Source organism: Frieseomelitta varia, unplaced genomic scaffold (genome assembly GCF_011392965.1).
Source record: "Frieseomelitta varia isolate USP_RPSP 00005682 unplaced genomic scaffold, Fvar_1.2 scaffold_200, whole genome shotgun sequence".
Lineage (NCBI taxonomy): Eukaryota > Metazoa > Arthropoda > Insecta > Hymenoptera > Apidae > Frieseomelitta > Frieseomelitta varia.
This window is the reverse complement of record NW_025109751.1, coordinates 34751-50305: the sequence shown is the minus strand read 5'-3', so window position 1 is coordinate 50305 and position 15555 is coordinate 34751. Positions and strand designations below refer to the sequence as shown.

Sequence of the window (15555 nt, the reverse complement as noted above, 5' to 3'; positions counted from 1 at the left end):
TAATGAAAAGAAAGCGCCGAGCGTTCTTCGATGAAACGGGAAAAAAGGAGAAGAAGACCTCTGGTAGCTCTCTCGGTCGAGCGAAAGTTAGGTTCGTCCGCGAAATCGGCGAAGAGTCTGCCGACCCTGAACTATAAATGCAACGGGTTCTTTCTGCTGTTTCGTAGGGAATTGCTCACGAAAAGGAATTAACGTCCTCGTGTGCCGAACCGACGTCGACGCACGTTGGAACCAACCGGCCAGAAAGGAAAGAAGCGTGGATCCACGTGGACGTACGTACGTCGGCGACTCGCGCGAAGCTTCCAAGAGCTCGGCTGGTTTGTTTGCTCTTGTTTCGCTGGCAGCTGCGGCCCGGTTCGGTGACTCGTGTCGACACACCGCGCGCGTGCACCAACATTGGCGAACGGTTGGAGAACGGCCAACGCGAGGCGCCAACATATTCCCGTTTTACCTAACGGGTCCTGTCGCGCGACCCGCAGCCTTCGTTCCTTTTCCTTCTCTTTCTCTCGAACGCTGCACGCTACGAGCGCCGAGAAAATCGATCTCGACGAGAGGAACGTTTGGCGGTCGATTCATTCTTTCTTTCGTCGAAAGGGGAGAGAGGCACTTAGACAGTTCGACCAATTGCGCTGGCTACCGATTGCGGACCATAACGAGTGACGATGATTCGTCGTTCTCTTTTTTTTTTTTTTTTTTTAACTCGTCGGTACGATGTCACTGGATAGAAATGATTCAGAAGTAATGATCTGCCTGGGTTATATTGAAATATATTTAAAACTGAGAAACTATTGCAATTTTCTCGGGACAAAAAATTCTTGACTTCTTAGTGCGTGGCTAAGAGGTTAACTTGTAATTCGCGTGCTCGAAATTACCGGGAGTCCGAATCGTCCGATTCCCCTCTTATCTGCACACTGCTTATCTGTTTTGTCGTATGTATGAATTCCAATTAATTAAGACGATTCTTTCAAAAATAGTATGGAACACATTATTCTTAATAATATTCTTCCAAGTCGTTTCGATAGTTTCAACTCTTTCCTTTCCCTGTATGTGTATGGAGTATCGCGCACATGCTGAAACGTATGTTCGCCAAGGAGATGTTGCGCCAACGTCTTCTCGTTACGTTACGATCGTTACGTTACGTCAGATCCGTTGTGCAATCACGACACGCGAGGCATGACGGCGATGCACGATAATGGCAGCAATGTAACGGCAATTATAACGCCATTACCGAATTTGCCCGACGTTCCACGTAATGTCACCGCCGAGCTATCAAATCGAGCGTCGTGTCCCTCGCGACGTCGTGTTTTCACCGCTCGAATGAATCCTTCGTTTCGACCGCTCACAGTCAGAATTTAGTCGAGGAATAGAGAAAATAATCGATTCGTTAATTTTTTTTTTTTTTGTCTCAAGGAAAAACTATTACTATTTTATCATTTTACGATTATTTCATTATTTGATTAACACACACTGTGGCGTGATGCGATCTTTGTGACGTCGTCATTTGCAACAGTTTCTATTATATTTATATATATTTAACAATACATGTTGTATAATGTGTATTGTATAATATGCATTTATATTATATATTTACAATATATATTGCATATTAATATATATTTAACTCTTTGGCTCACTTCACGTTGCTCTAATCGGACTAAAAGCGCCTACATTTGTATTTAATAAAGCAAATTTCACCAGAGTACAGCTGAAACAGAAATATACGCGTGTAAATCGAAGGATAAAAGAATATACCGATGTAATGAGGTATAGAAATACTGATAATACGACAATTCGGTGAAATGCAAGGTCCAAATGTGTAAAAAGACATAACAAAGGAATGCTGACGCATACAAGAACACATTATTATCAGACAGAATTACATTATGAAATAAAGCTCAAAGTCACTGCTAACTTTATATATAAACTATAAGTAAATGATATTGGTATAAATTTCTATAACACATTCCGTGAAAAATTTTGTCGCGATTGAACTCGTGTCGTGTGCCACGCTCGACACGTGTCAGAGTCTTTTGATAGCGGAGAAAGGGTTATTAGCGCTTGATTATACAGTCACGTAATTCGAAACTGTCACCGACGAAGAAGCGATAACGAGGCTTCAACCGATTCGTTGTTCTTGCAGCAGGACTGGGAGCTGACGAAGGGCTCGGTGCCGTGGGCAAGCGCTGTCAGACGATGGGCAGAAATGCAGGACGGACAGAGAATTCTGTTAACCACGCCGAGCGTTCTAGTTGGCTTCAGGGTCGAGGTTTATCGGGCCGAGGGCACTACGCAATGGTACACCGCCGTCATCGTTGGTTACAACGAGTCCACCAAGGTAACGTCCTCTTTTTTTCTTCTCTTTCTTTGTTTCTTTTCACGTAACGAAAATACTCGCATACCCTACAGGGAAACTTTTCTATTCACGTGTGTTCGTGTATTCGTATTCGATGATTAGAATCATAGTTGAATCTTCTATCTACGAACGTTTAATATATTCGTGAAACATTTTACAAAGCGTAGGACGTGTAAAAATACATAAAATATCTAAAGTATTTTTATAATATTTAATATTTAATATTTTATAATATTTAATATTTATAATTTCTATATTTAATATTTATAATTTTTATATTTAATATTTTATAATATTTAATATTTAATATTTATAATTTTTATATTTAAATTTAACATTTAATATTTTATAATATTTAATATTTGATATTTGATATTTTATATAATATTTAATATTTAATATACTGTATAAATGTAACATATATAAACAAAAATCCTACCTACTGCGAACTATACAAAGTGCCCAACTATTGCAACAGTTTGCAAATTGTATCCTCGATACAAAAACATAAATTTTCGTAATATATTCGCAAGGACTACATAAAGTGTCTAAAGTGTCCAAATATTGCAAAAATACGAATTTTCACGATGATCTATTCACGATATGTGTCTACAAGTGTTCGAACGTTTTCGCGAACTTTTGCATCTTATTATTGAACGTGAACAATATTTAACGAACTAACAACGAACACGGGCAGAGAAAGTTTCACTCTCAGAAAGAGAAAATTCTCCTTCGAGTTTTACGCAAGGTTCAGCGCGATCGATCGGTTGGACTCGTTGACGGAAACGGTTACATTGATACGACTTTAACGAGACGTTAGCCTGTCGACTAAGGACAACCTTTGACACTTAAATTGGCAGACACGCGTCTGCCCGAAGGCACAGATTACCGAGTTTCTCCCCAGTTTCTTGCAGACAAACATCCGCGAGAATTGTAAGTTGCTCGTGAAAAAGATTTATCGCTCGTTCGCGAAACTAGTCTAATGTCACTCGATCATTTCGCCTCGTGTCGAGTCGTGAAAATGAAAGATACTTTCCCCGTCCTTTTGCTTGACTTTCAACTCACTGTTTGTTGTTATCGATCAATGACGATTGTCTGCATAAAAATTGTCACTTCCGCGTGCTTTAGCACGATCAATATAACCGTGATTTATTCTAAGTGTTTTACAGTAAATTTCATTAATTATTCTTTCTTTTATATTCCGGATAATTGTTTAGACGATTATTTGAAATTACGAATCATTTTTGTTCGAACTTTATGCCAGATTTATCTGCGGTTTAGCTGCAATGTTGAATCGGTTATTGAGTATTTGTTTCAATTTAAAATCTGCGAGCTGATGATTGTCACGGGCAAGTCGTTCGATATTTTTGTAATAAAACGCAATCGTGAAAGAATATTACACGAAATAAACGTTTTGAAATGTATAACTATCGAGTGGCAGAATATTAGAGATAGTTGATACTATCACTAATGCGATTAGGTATATAAATAAAGTTTCCTAACACGTACTTAAGATATATTTATGGTTATGATAAAGATGAAATTAATATCTTCATTGTCAGTAGATTCGTTCGACATCAAAATCAAAAAAAATAGCAAGTTTTACCAATGCAGAACGTAGCAAATTTTTGCATAAGTAATAGACAATAAGTTCCTAGAAACTGAATTAAAATCCGAGAGGGAGAACAATCTGATGTAATTCCGACGACGCGATTTTCAGGATTTGACTGTCACCGATGACACAGTTCTCGAGGATCACAACGAGGACCCCAGTTTAGTACAAATGCGGCTGATCGGCGACGGAGGTGAGGCTCACGAAAATAATACTCGCTAGAAATAATCGTAGAAATGTAGAAATGATACGTAGGAATCGTATGTAGGATCTCCTCGAACGAGACGAACCGAAACGAAATTTTTTCGTTCCAATATGTCTCTTTTTTTCNTATTTTTTTTTCTTTTTTTCTTTTTTTTTTTTTTTTTTTAACGAGTATTAAATTCGTCGTCCCTTCAATAAAACAGAATTTTTCGCAGAATTTTTGTAATTTTGTTTTTAATAAAAATTCTTTCCGATGGAAATTTTCAACCCCATTAGTAACCAACGTTGCGCGCAACGGTAACGTTCAAATCGTGCAATTTCTCTGAATGAATTTACATTCTATTTTTTTTCCTTTTTTTTTTTTTAAATATCAATCCTCCTTCTAACGTTAATACCACGCTAATATTTTTATTTTTTTTTTTTAATATCACGGCCGTGGAATTCTCTGTAATCAATCCGCGCCGTTCTATTTTTCAATTCCCCGTTCTTTAATATCGTAGCTGCGAAAATTTCAAACATTCGCTCGGATACTTCCGTCCCTCCTGTCTATAATTTTACAAAAAAAAAAAAAACCGGAGACTCGATGTATTATATATTCTCGACGGAATTGTTTCTTTCCGGTCCCCGGCGTGTGTTTTCTCTCTCCGTTTTCTCGCGGAAAGAGCGGATATTGATTTTCTTTTTGTCAAAAAAAAAAGAGAGAGAGAGTGAGAGAGAGAAAAAGATGAAGAAGGGAGACAGAAGGACGGTGTCAATTTTAGCTTCGTTCGTTTTTCTGCAGTCGTCGAGAGCATCATGAGAGGCGAGGTCGTCGGCATGACACCGAGGAGGTCGAGGTCATCGACTGCTCTGACGCACGCGCTTGTTGTGGTGAGTGAAATTCAATTCCGTTCTATTATTAAATCGCCGTGTAGTTTACGATAATACAAAGCGGCAAATGTACGTTCGAAAATTTTCCATTTTTCTCCTCGCGTCTCGCGCGAATTTATTTCACTCTCGAAACGCCTTTACACCCATCTGTACGTGTTATATCGCTGCCACTGTTTCGCGATACAAAGTCGTTCGAAGTATCGAATTCTTACTGGAAGCGAGGAAGAGCGAATTCATTTTTCACTTTTCTTTCTTTTCTTCTACCATTAACGCGAATCAACGGGCAGGTTTTTAGGTCTCGTGTTTCATTTTCTAATTCTGTTTTTTAACCTCTTGCGCTGGAATGACGCGTCACGCACGTAGAGAATTTTTTGTCCTAAAACTGCAATATTTCCTCAATTTTGTATTATATCTAAGTATAACCCAGGCAAAAAAAATAATAAATTTATTACTTCTCAATAATTTCTATCCAGATGATATCATACCGACGAGTTCAAAAGAAAAAGAAAGCGACGAATTGTGTGTATATTGTATATACGGTTTGGTCACTCGTTATGGTCCGCAATCAGTTGCCAGCGCAAGTGGTTAAAGTTCTGTTAATTTTATTTATTCTATTCACGACGAACCGTGTAATCGGTCTAATTTTAACGAAAATTCGTGAAACGTCAGAAACGTTTTCATCTGCTGTTTGAAATATTTGAAATCTCACAGAAATTTCTTTTTTTTTCACTAGAGAAATACGATTGAAGTTAAAGTATTACGATATTAACTACACTTTACACTGTTAGTGGGTTGCTCCAAATTTTCGTTCGTCCTACGTTGTTTTATACTTTCATTTCGTTCAGTCGCTTGAAATTCTTTCTTACAAAATCACCGAACATCGCGGACAGTGAAATTTTTCAATCGCAATCTGCGTTTTCATAATTCAAAAGCTCGCGATACTTTTAATCTAATAGTTCACACAGATCCTTCGCCGTGTAAAGTGTTACATCATTTTTTCTAATACCGAGGTAATAATAAACTAGTATGCTTTCGAGTAGGAACGTGAATTCACTCTTCTCCCCGATAATTCGCCAGGAAAATACGTGCGAGACGAAATTCACAAGTACGGAGGAGGAGGAGGAGGATAAAAATCGTTCGACGAGCAAACAAGCCGGTCGCGTAGAAATTCTTGAAAATTCTTTCGCCCTTGGATACCACTTTCACACCTGCCAGATAATGAACAATGTAACTTTCAACCGGTCGTACCACCGTGTGTTATCACCTTATCGCCCATTGTCGTGGCATAGATAGTCCCCGTGACATTTTTATTTCTCTCTTTTTTTTTTTTAAAAAAAACCCACGATATCCTTGAATATGTATAATATCAGCTTTTCTCTGAGAAACTCAATTGTTCACGAAATTATATTATATAATTAAATATTGTGTATAAATATAAATATTATTTACTATATAATATTTAATTATATATTGTATAATTATTATTATACATAAATATAAATATTACATATGTTTGTATATATAATACTACATATATAATGTTATAATGTTATTATAATATATAAATATTATATATTATATAATATTTAATTATATATTATATAATTATTATTATACATAAATATAAATATTACATATTTTTGTATACATAATATTATATATATAATGTTATAATGTTATTATAATACATAAATATTATATATTATATATTATATAATTATTATTATACATAAATATAAATATTACATATTTTTGTATATATAATATTACATATATAATGTCATAATGTTATTATAATATATAAATATTATATATTATATAATACTTAATTATATCGAATATCGTATAATAATTCAAATTATTGAACTCTTTCTTTTTACGTTGATTTTTCTCTTTTCTTAAAATATTACCGGCAACTACGAGGTCACGCATGTTTTGCACCTCGATGATAACGATGACACGGTTCGCACTCGTGTTTCGAACTGAACTACACCGCCAGTGAGTAGGACCAGAGACAATGAACACGTGGCTTTAGTAAAGATTCGCGGATTCGTGTATGCAGCGAAAACCGAATAAATAAATAAATTCGTCGACGAACGAGATTCGTCGTGGTGGTAAACAGGGAGTGCGGGTGGTGGGAAAGAGAAGGGAGGTTCGGAATGGCTGGTGACGGAGATTGTCCTCACGAAGGGACTCCGTCTGGTTCATGTTCGATTGCCGTCTCGCCAGGAAATCGAGCGAGGCGAACACGAGGAAGGTGGGGCGTTCGCGTTCGCGTTCGCGACGAACGGAAGTCGGCCGCCAAGGTAGCAACGGACTCTATTCCCCGATTCCTGAAGGCTCTTCGAGGGTGCCGCAAACACGACTTTATTGATTTGCCGCATTAAAGGGAAGCAGCCACGGTTCGCGTTCACGGTCACGTGGCCTCGCCAAATGTTTTCCTCCGAATGTCGTTCCCCTGGTTCCCCTTCACTCCTCCTTTGCGATTCTTTCGCAATTGTGCTCCGAAATTGTTATAGGTGATTTTTTTTTAACGTCAGGTCGCGCTCATTACGATCGTCTCGGTGAAATTTAAAGCCAGTTTCAAATGACTGTGTATAGTGTAAAAGCTTTAAAAAGTGATATTTACTGCGATTAGATGTTTGATGAAGGAATTAATGGTTTATTACAGGATGATGTATCAAATAAATACATTACAGAATGTAGAAACTTATGGAACTTCAAATTGTTTATTTTTATGAATGTAACAAAAACTTCTGGTTGTATCTACGTACATATCTCTATGTAAATATCTCTTACGTGTATTCATACTGTTCAAATATCTTGTATTATATTCCATATACATTATATGATCAATAGTTGAGTTACTAAAATATTTTATTAGATACATATGATGTATCCATAATTGAACATTGAAGCTTCTAAAAAGTTCTCTCTAAAGTTCCAAATAAAGTCCAAAATCATCAGATCAGATCTAATTACACCGGTGATTATGATGAGGAAGCTAAAGTCGATGAAATTTGTCTATTTCTGAATACCTTTTTCAGATTTACTCCAAATTTGATTAGCAACTGAGTCTCTGCTAAAATATTTATAAGACACATACAATTTATATAATAGAATAATAGAATAATAGAACAATAGAATAATATATGTGTTAAATAATTATATAATAACAATAGAATAATATATATATATTAAATAATAATAATAATAGAATAATATATTCATAGAATGCCCATTAAGGCTGTCGCTAAACATTGTAAAAACGTTGTCCAAAATCGTAAGAAATCGCCGGACGGATCTAATTACATCGGTGATCGTTCGCAATCGGAAGCTGGCGATTGACGAGAAAGGATTCGATTCGAGAAACGTAGCGGTTCATAAATGGTAATCAGCAGTCGTTTCTCGAAGTCGTTCGGTGTGTGTCTGGATCGGCAACAAGAGAGACGAGGCGTTAACCCCGGTTACCGGTCGCGACGTTTCGACGACCCCGAGAAGTGGGAGGAGGACTTTCTATCGTTAGCGAGTAATTCTGCGAAAGTTTTCGAATCCGGCGCCGGCCGAGTTGCCGGTCCCGTCGTTTCGTACGAAGAGTTATATTCCTTCTTTGAAATTTCTTCGTGCCTCGCGAGAGCCCGGAACTTCTTACCGAGCAACTCTCCGAATTCTCTCTATCCGTCGACCTTACAATCTCGTTAATTCGAGAGAAATCTTTCTCTCTCTCTCTCTCTCTCTCTCTCTTTCTGGTTCCCTCGCTTACTTTTGCCAGTTGGCTGTTCCATAAATCATTTCCTCCCAGCGAAATCTATTCGAGCAGGGCGATTATATCAAACCAAGCTCGCCCTGATCCACGTGAAATTGCGTCGAGGGATCGAACTTGGAACGGTTTGCCCTCTTTCGGCGGGCGAACTTGTTTCAAGTGTCGTTCGGACGAAAAAAAAAAATAATTTGTCCGCGAGCTCTCACCGTGTGGTAATTTCGTTCTTGCTTGTTTGAATGAAGAAAGCAAGTTAATAGGAAAGTAGGATGCACAGAAAAACGAGAGTCAGGGAATAACAGCGAATGTCGCGTGCAACCTAGATACAGAATTGGTTTGACTTTTCGAATTTTTCGGATTTTTCTGTAAAAAATTACGGATGAAATTTACAGTACCGAGCAAAACTTTGAGTTTTTTTTTTACTTTTCTTTGTTTACTGTATTGTATTTCATGTTTAATTAAATATCTAAATAGACCTTTAGATTACCGAATTACATGAATCTTCGAGCAATGATACAATTATTATTAGTTAATAATAATAAAATAATGACGAGTTATTGTTGTTTTCCAATATTCTATACATAATGTGTTGAAATACATCAGGCAATAAAATTAGAATAAATAAAGAAAACGAGATGAATTTCAAAAACGAAACAAAAAGAAAATCATCCCCCAAAAGTTCTATAAAATTTAGAAAAAAACCACAATCTAATTATCAAGAAAACCCCCAAAAATTCTACTTTTGTCGTGTTTTCGAGACTTACGCGATACAGTGTTTAATAACGAAGAACAAATTTCTTTGACCGCCCTTGGTGACCATATAAAATTTGGCGAGACGTCGAGAGAATCCAATTACCCGGGATGAAATTTTCGCCAAAACGGAGGGTTCCGTTTTCGTCGCGTCGTCTGAATTTCTCAGAAGGCAGTTGCAAGTTACAGGTTTGCAAGTAGACACGGCGTAACAGTTTTCGCGGTCCCGTTGTCAGGCTGGAATCCGTCGTGTCTGGAAGCTGGTTCGAAGGCTGCCTGCAAAGTTGGCCGGAATTCGTGACTGGGTGGATACTTGGGTCGACAGCCCTAAGTCGGCAAGTTCCGGAGCTGGCTTATACGAGTTCGAAAACTCGCCGAAAGGGATTAAGCCGGCGACTGCTCTTGCTGGTAATGGAACTTGCTCTCCAGTTTCGAGACACTTCTTGGGAATAGCCATTAGAGCCACTTTAAAGATTGCACTGTGAACGAACTCTGCCTCTTCTCCTTCTTTTTTGTTTTGTTTCTTTCCTTTTCTTTCTTTTTTTTTTCTTTCTTTCTTCTTCTTCTTCTTGTCCTTTGGCTTGTACGAACACTTTTGGTTCACGCGGTACTTTCGATTCATTCGTGTTTCGTCGGCGACTGTTCGCAGAATTATCAATGGTAGATTTCGCTAGTGAAATTGAAAGTCATTCGACCGAATTGTTACAATTAAGTTGTTTGGTATTTCTGTAATGGCGTACTGATAAAATATAAATATTTTCACAATGTGGATATAAGTATTTTCACGATGTGCAACCTCACGAGAATTAAATAACATTTGTTAGAGGTTTAAAACTCGAAGCTTGCCAATCGTCGTTGTGATCGATGTCTTGCGAAACTTGAAACTTCAATCTAACGAGATAAATGTTTTTATAAATACGCTTGGCCAGGTGAACTGCATTAAGAGAACAGAAACAGTCTGCCACTCGCGTGAAAAAATTCAAATACAAACGGTGATCGACCGAAGGTTTTAATTGTGATAATTATAAAATTTTGCACGATTGAATTTTTCAGGGAAACTATGAATGTGGGAATTTATATCACGAGCTTCGAAATTACTCGGAAAATGTATTTTCCGCGCGTGAAAAATTCAAACGATCGATATAACGAGATTTTCTACTAGGGAGTGGGAGAGGAATATTTTTAAAAGGATTACGTATCTTTTATTTATCGCGCGTTTATCTCTGTCAACGAGCAAACGTCGGAGATAAATGTGTGATTAGTCACGGCTCAGCAGCCATTTTGTTCATTCTATTTTCTGAAAGTTTCACAAATGGCTGATTCTTCAGGCGTTAAACAATTAACCTTGATCAATTTTCGATGCGATTCGATTGTCTGAAAATTCATTTAAATTTTATTTCCGTCGATTCTGTTTTCACGCTGTACACAACTGATTGTAAGCGTACATTGCTGCAGTATATTATTAAATTTTAATCGATAGTATTCGCGCGTCGACATTTCGAAAATTGTCACCTCACTGTCGCGTCTTATCAATACAATTATTACCAGATTCCGGATGTTTATACATTTTTGTATATTTTCACAAACGTGACTGAATATAACTTCCATCTACCGAATAATACATTCTTTACTTTTTATTTCTTTACTTTATATATTCTTCACATGTTACTTTTATTTCACAATGTTTTACACATCTTTGCATAGTTTATGTAAACTGTGTTCTAAACATCGACCGAGTAAATTATCAACTCTCAAATGTTAGACCGAATAATATTGTAGTATTATTTGCAAACAGACGAACGAGAGGATATCTAAGGAAATCGACAGATTACAATTTTGCATTTTCAGTTTCAATTTGGATGAAGTTGAAGTTTGCCTGAAGAAGTCTGAGAAAGTTGATGTCTCGTCTCGTTCTCTCCTTCGTCGTGCTCGTAACGGTGCGATCCCTCGCTCGCACTTCCGTTTTCCGTTTCTCGATCCGCCGTGGCATGGGATCTGCCAACGATATCGAGTCTCGCGAAGGAATTCGGTTTACACGAAGCCACGCATTCTCCTACGTGAGAAAAGGGGATGAGAGAGATTGCTGCCCCTCCTCCTCCTCCTCTCGTTTCTCGTGTTTCTCATTAAATTCGCCAACAGCTTCTTTAAAGAGCAGCCTCGAGTTGTCAATTAAACGCATTCCTCGCCAATGAAAGGGAATCTCTCTCGCGACTCGCCGATCTTGCCTGCTTTTTTCAATGAAAAACGCTTTTAAATGACGAAATTCCGTTTCAAATTATCGGGCGTGATCCGTGTTTGCAAAAAATGCGATATGAAATTTCAGCTTCACGCTGTGGATGCGGAGGCTCGCAATGAAATTCAGTCGAACGAAAAGAAATGTCGAATTGTTTAAATAATTTGAACGGTGAATTGTTCCAACGTGTAATAATATTCGCACGCTGTCTGGGAACGTGTTTTACGCTAATTGATGCAGAACAAATATTCATGTAAATCGATATTTTTATCGCTCATTTGTGTACAGATATGAATTGTCTAACTGTGCTAAATCGTTCGTGAACCTTTCGTCGCACGGAGGAAACGTTTCAAAGCAACGGCTTCTCGCATTTCGTAACAATTAATAATTTAATTGTAACAATTAACAATTAATTAATCGTCATTTCAAATACAATCTTTTGTCATCCGAGAAGCGCCTCCCTCGAGAAACGAATCGAGTCTCTTTGACTGCAAACGCGTAACGTTAAACTTTGCGATTCAAATGAAATTCTCAACAACTTCTCGCTGCTCTCGGTTAAATGTCTCGGCGAAAAAAAAAAAAGTGAACTTCTCGACCCGTCGTAAGGACAAACGTTACGTAGCACGTTTGGAAAAAAACTGAGGATGACGTTCGTACCTCGGAAAGAAAAAAAAGAAATAACAAGAAATTGTATAAATGTTGTTGCGACTTGATCATGTTGCGAGCAAGTGCGACTGATGCCAGTCCGAAGTGCAATAAAATGAAAGAAAAAAATTTGTAAAACGTCGGATCGATTATTCGACTAGCTAGAGAAAGAGAGAGAAACTCAGTTAATCGAGATTGTTGCGCAACGTTCTCAACGCGTTTTTTGAGTCAGTGTCGTTCTAATTAATGCTTGATTAGTTCACCGACAAAGAGGCTCGAGCGAGAACAAGGTTAAATCGAGACCGATAATCCACCGGGAGGATCTTATCCGTCACCTCTCATTCCGTGTTGCCTCGATGATTAATGATTAAATTCGACGCGAGATGTATATGTACGTATACAGGGGAGAGTAATATTTTTTTCTCCGTCAAATTCGATCCGCCCTGGGGGGAGGGGGGTGTACGCGCTGCCCAGCTCAATTAACAATCGAAACGAATGCCAGCCAGACGTCGCAGCGTGGCCGAAAGTGGGAACACCCTGTCGATGGACACAGACCGATTCATCCGAATGTAAATATCGGGCAAACACCCCGGCCAGAGAGCGCGCGTAGGGGCGGATTGGCCGGCTGCCAATCCTCCCCCTTCCTCTTCGAAACTTCGCTCAAGTTCACCTGGTATGTGCTCGACTCGCAAACTTCCTCTTGTCCCTCCACCTTCCACCTTTATCCCCTTTTTCAATCCTTCCACCTTTCCACAGGTACCGGTTCTTCTAACCATTCTCACCGGTTAGACTCTCGTCTCGTCTTTGTACGTCTACCCGGCTGGATGTATCCGGCCGCTTTAAAGAGCCGTTCAGCCAATAGAGGGATGGTTGGCCGAGTCTGCACCCGGTGGCTGAAAGAAAACGACCGAGCCTCGTGGCACGTGGGAGGACACACCGCGGCCGGAGAGAGGGTAGATAGGGTAAGGTGGAGCGAGACCGACCCTTCTGCACGACGACGAAACGGGATACCGATAGAGTGAAAAGAGACAGCGAGGCGAAACAGAGTCGCCGGATGAAAATGAAACGGAAGGGGATGGAGAGGATGGTCGAGGGTGGGGAGAATGCAGGCCTGGGGGTTAGAGTGGCAGAAAGAGAAACGTGTAAAACGGAGAGTGTGGCGAGAGGGTTGCCCAGAGGAGCAGCGTCGTGGAGGCAGAGGATCGCAGAGGGAGAGAGTAGGAGAATGGAAGTCGAGCTCCGAAGCTGCGAACCCAGAATGGGAATCGGCACTCGAGAATGGCAAAAGGGGGTGCGTGTAGCGTGGAAAGTAGGTGGGGCACCGGGGTGGCTCGGCTAGGATGGGGTTTGGGGCGGCGGTCGGTAGCTGTATTGATTCTCAGGCAGGTCAGGCTGGTGGGGGAGACGAAAGGCGCGGCGGGGTGGTTGGCTGGTGGTTGGCGCGAAACGCATCGCTGCCGCCCGGCCAGAGCTAACGGCAAAACATCAGCCTACAAATTGGCGAATTTCGTTCGAGCCCTACCTCACCCCTCCTTCACCACCGATGAACGACCGTCTGGAATTCCGGGGCAACTTCGCGCCCCCGCGGGTTTCAACTTGGCGTCGACGCGTTCTCCATCCGCGCCGAGCGACGAATTCCTTTCCCTCGACCCTCGCGTTTCACTCTGTTTATACGAAAGACGCGCGCGGAAACGTACGTGCATACATACGTATCACGTCGTCGACGAAACACGATCCGGCGCGGATGATACGCAAGTCTATCTACCACGGGGGCTTGTGAAAATCGTTAACGAACTGCTGAGAATCCAGATACGGCTTGGAACTTTCCCCGTTTGTTCCCCGTCGGCGGAAATACTTGGCTGCTCGGCAATGTAGCGAGGCCGGTGGATCCGTGTATCGATCCGTTCGATCCGGGAGGGAGGGAGGGAGGGAGGGAGGGATAGAGAGACCGGGCCGACATTTTTAAGCGAGTCGGCCGATTACCCGTTTCCAAGCGGAATCGAATATATATGCGCATACATGCGCGCGCGCTACCCGGGCTGGAATTCCTCGATTCGATCAAACGCTCGACGATGCTTCGGTTTCTTTTGTGCGCGACTCAATTTCGCGGTAATTAAATTTGCATCGGAAGTTTCATGAAAGTTTAATCGCCCGGGGACCGACTGGGCGGGAAGTCGACTGACCTCTACAAAAGATCGAATTATTACGGGCTCGCGAAAGAAAGAACAGAGAGAGAAAGAGAGAGAAGAAGAAGGAAGGAATTCATTAAAATTTCTCGATACAGAAACGAAAAAAGGAGAAAGGAAGAAGCACCAAGCGGAAATGCTCGTTAGAAAATGGCACGTAAATTAATTGCTATACCGCATTCGACCGCACGAGCCGTTTCACTACGCCCACGCCGACTTTCTCTCCCTCTCTCTTTCTCATCCCTCTTTTCCGCGAAGAGTACACGCGTTCGCCGAATAAATTATTCAGCTTGATGTATTCCGGAGAATTTTGTTTCCGCGGTCCGCGAACTATCTACCGATTATGATTTACGTTCACGAACGTTTGTCGTTTTTCCTGTCTCTTCAACAAACAGTCTCTCATTAAACGACGCGGATACATACATTACAACGAATCAGAGAGGCACTCGTACTCTTCCAATTGCCGACTTTGAACGATTGATGTCGTTTTAACGACACGAGTTGCGAGATTCTCGTCAGTGGTGGTTTTCTAATTTGGATTCATTTCAGAAAATATAAATCGGAAATGTGTTTACAGTTTCGAGCACAAAAATATTTGAGAATTATAGGTTGCAGCACGTAAATGCAATAAAGTAGATCGTTGTTTTATAAAAAAAAAAAATTATTTATAATATTTGATATTTAGTGTAAAGGATCTTCGTCCCATCGTACTTACAAAAGGTACGTCGTGCTTTTGAAAAATGATAGCTTTGATCAAAATTTGTCTTGTATCAACAGATAATTTTGAAACTTGTACCACAGTCGTTCAATATTGGAGCACACTGTTACAACGAATACTTTTTGCAACTCACGCCACACACAGTGGTTCACGATTCAAGGAAACCTGGCCAGAAGAATGTCTTCTGAAGAGTTTCTGTTCGTTGTAGACTAAAGTTTGACGAA

At 39.9% G+C, this 15555-nt stretch overlaps 1 protein-coding gene across 2 annotated transcripts in view; it reads left to right on the top strand.

The window, feature by feature from the left end:
- Positions 1 to 15555, top strand: part of LOC122526862 (probable JmjC domain-containing histone demethylation protein 2C) — a 104684-nt gene that overhangs the window by 71494 nt on the left and 17635 nt on the right. The window contains exons 4-6 of one of the 2 annotated variants that reach the window (XM_043650466.1): positions 2144 to 2335; positions 4074 to 4158; positions 4951 to 5039. In XM_043650466.1, the coding sequence (XP_043506401.1) occupies positions 2144 to 2335; positions 4074 to 4158; positions 4951 to 5039 (366 nt within the window). Of the gene's footprint in view, positions 1 to 2140; positions 2336 to 4073; positions 4159 to 4950; positions 5040 to 15555 lie in introns of both variants that reach the window. The other variant, XM_043650465.1, reaches the window with a different exon arrangement.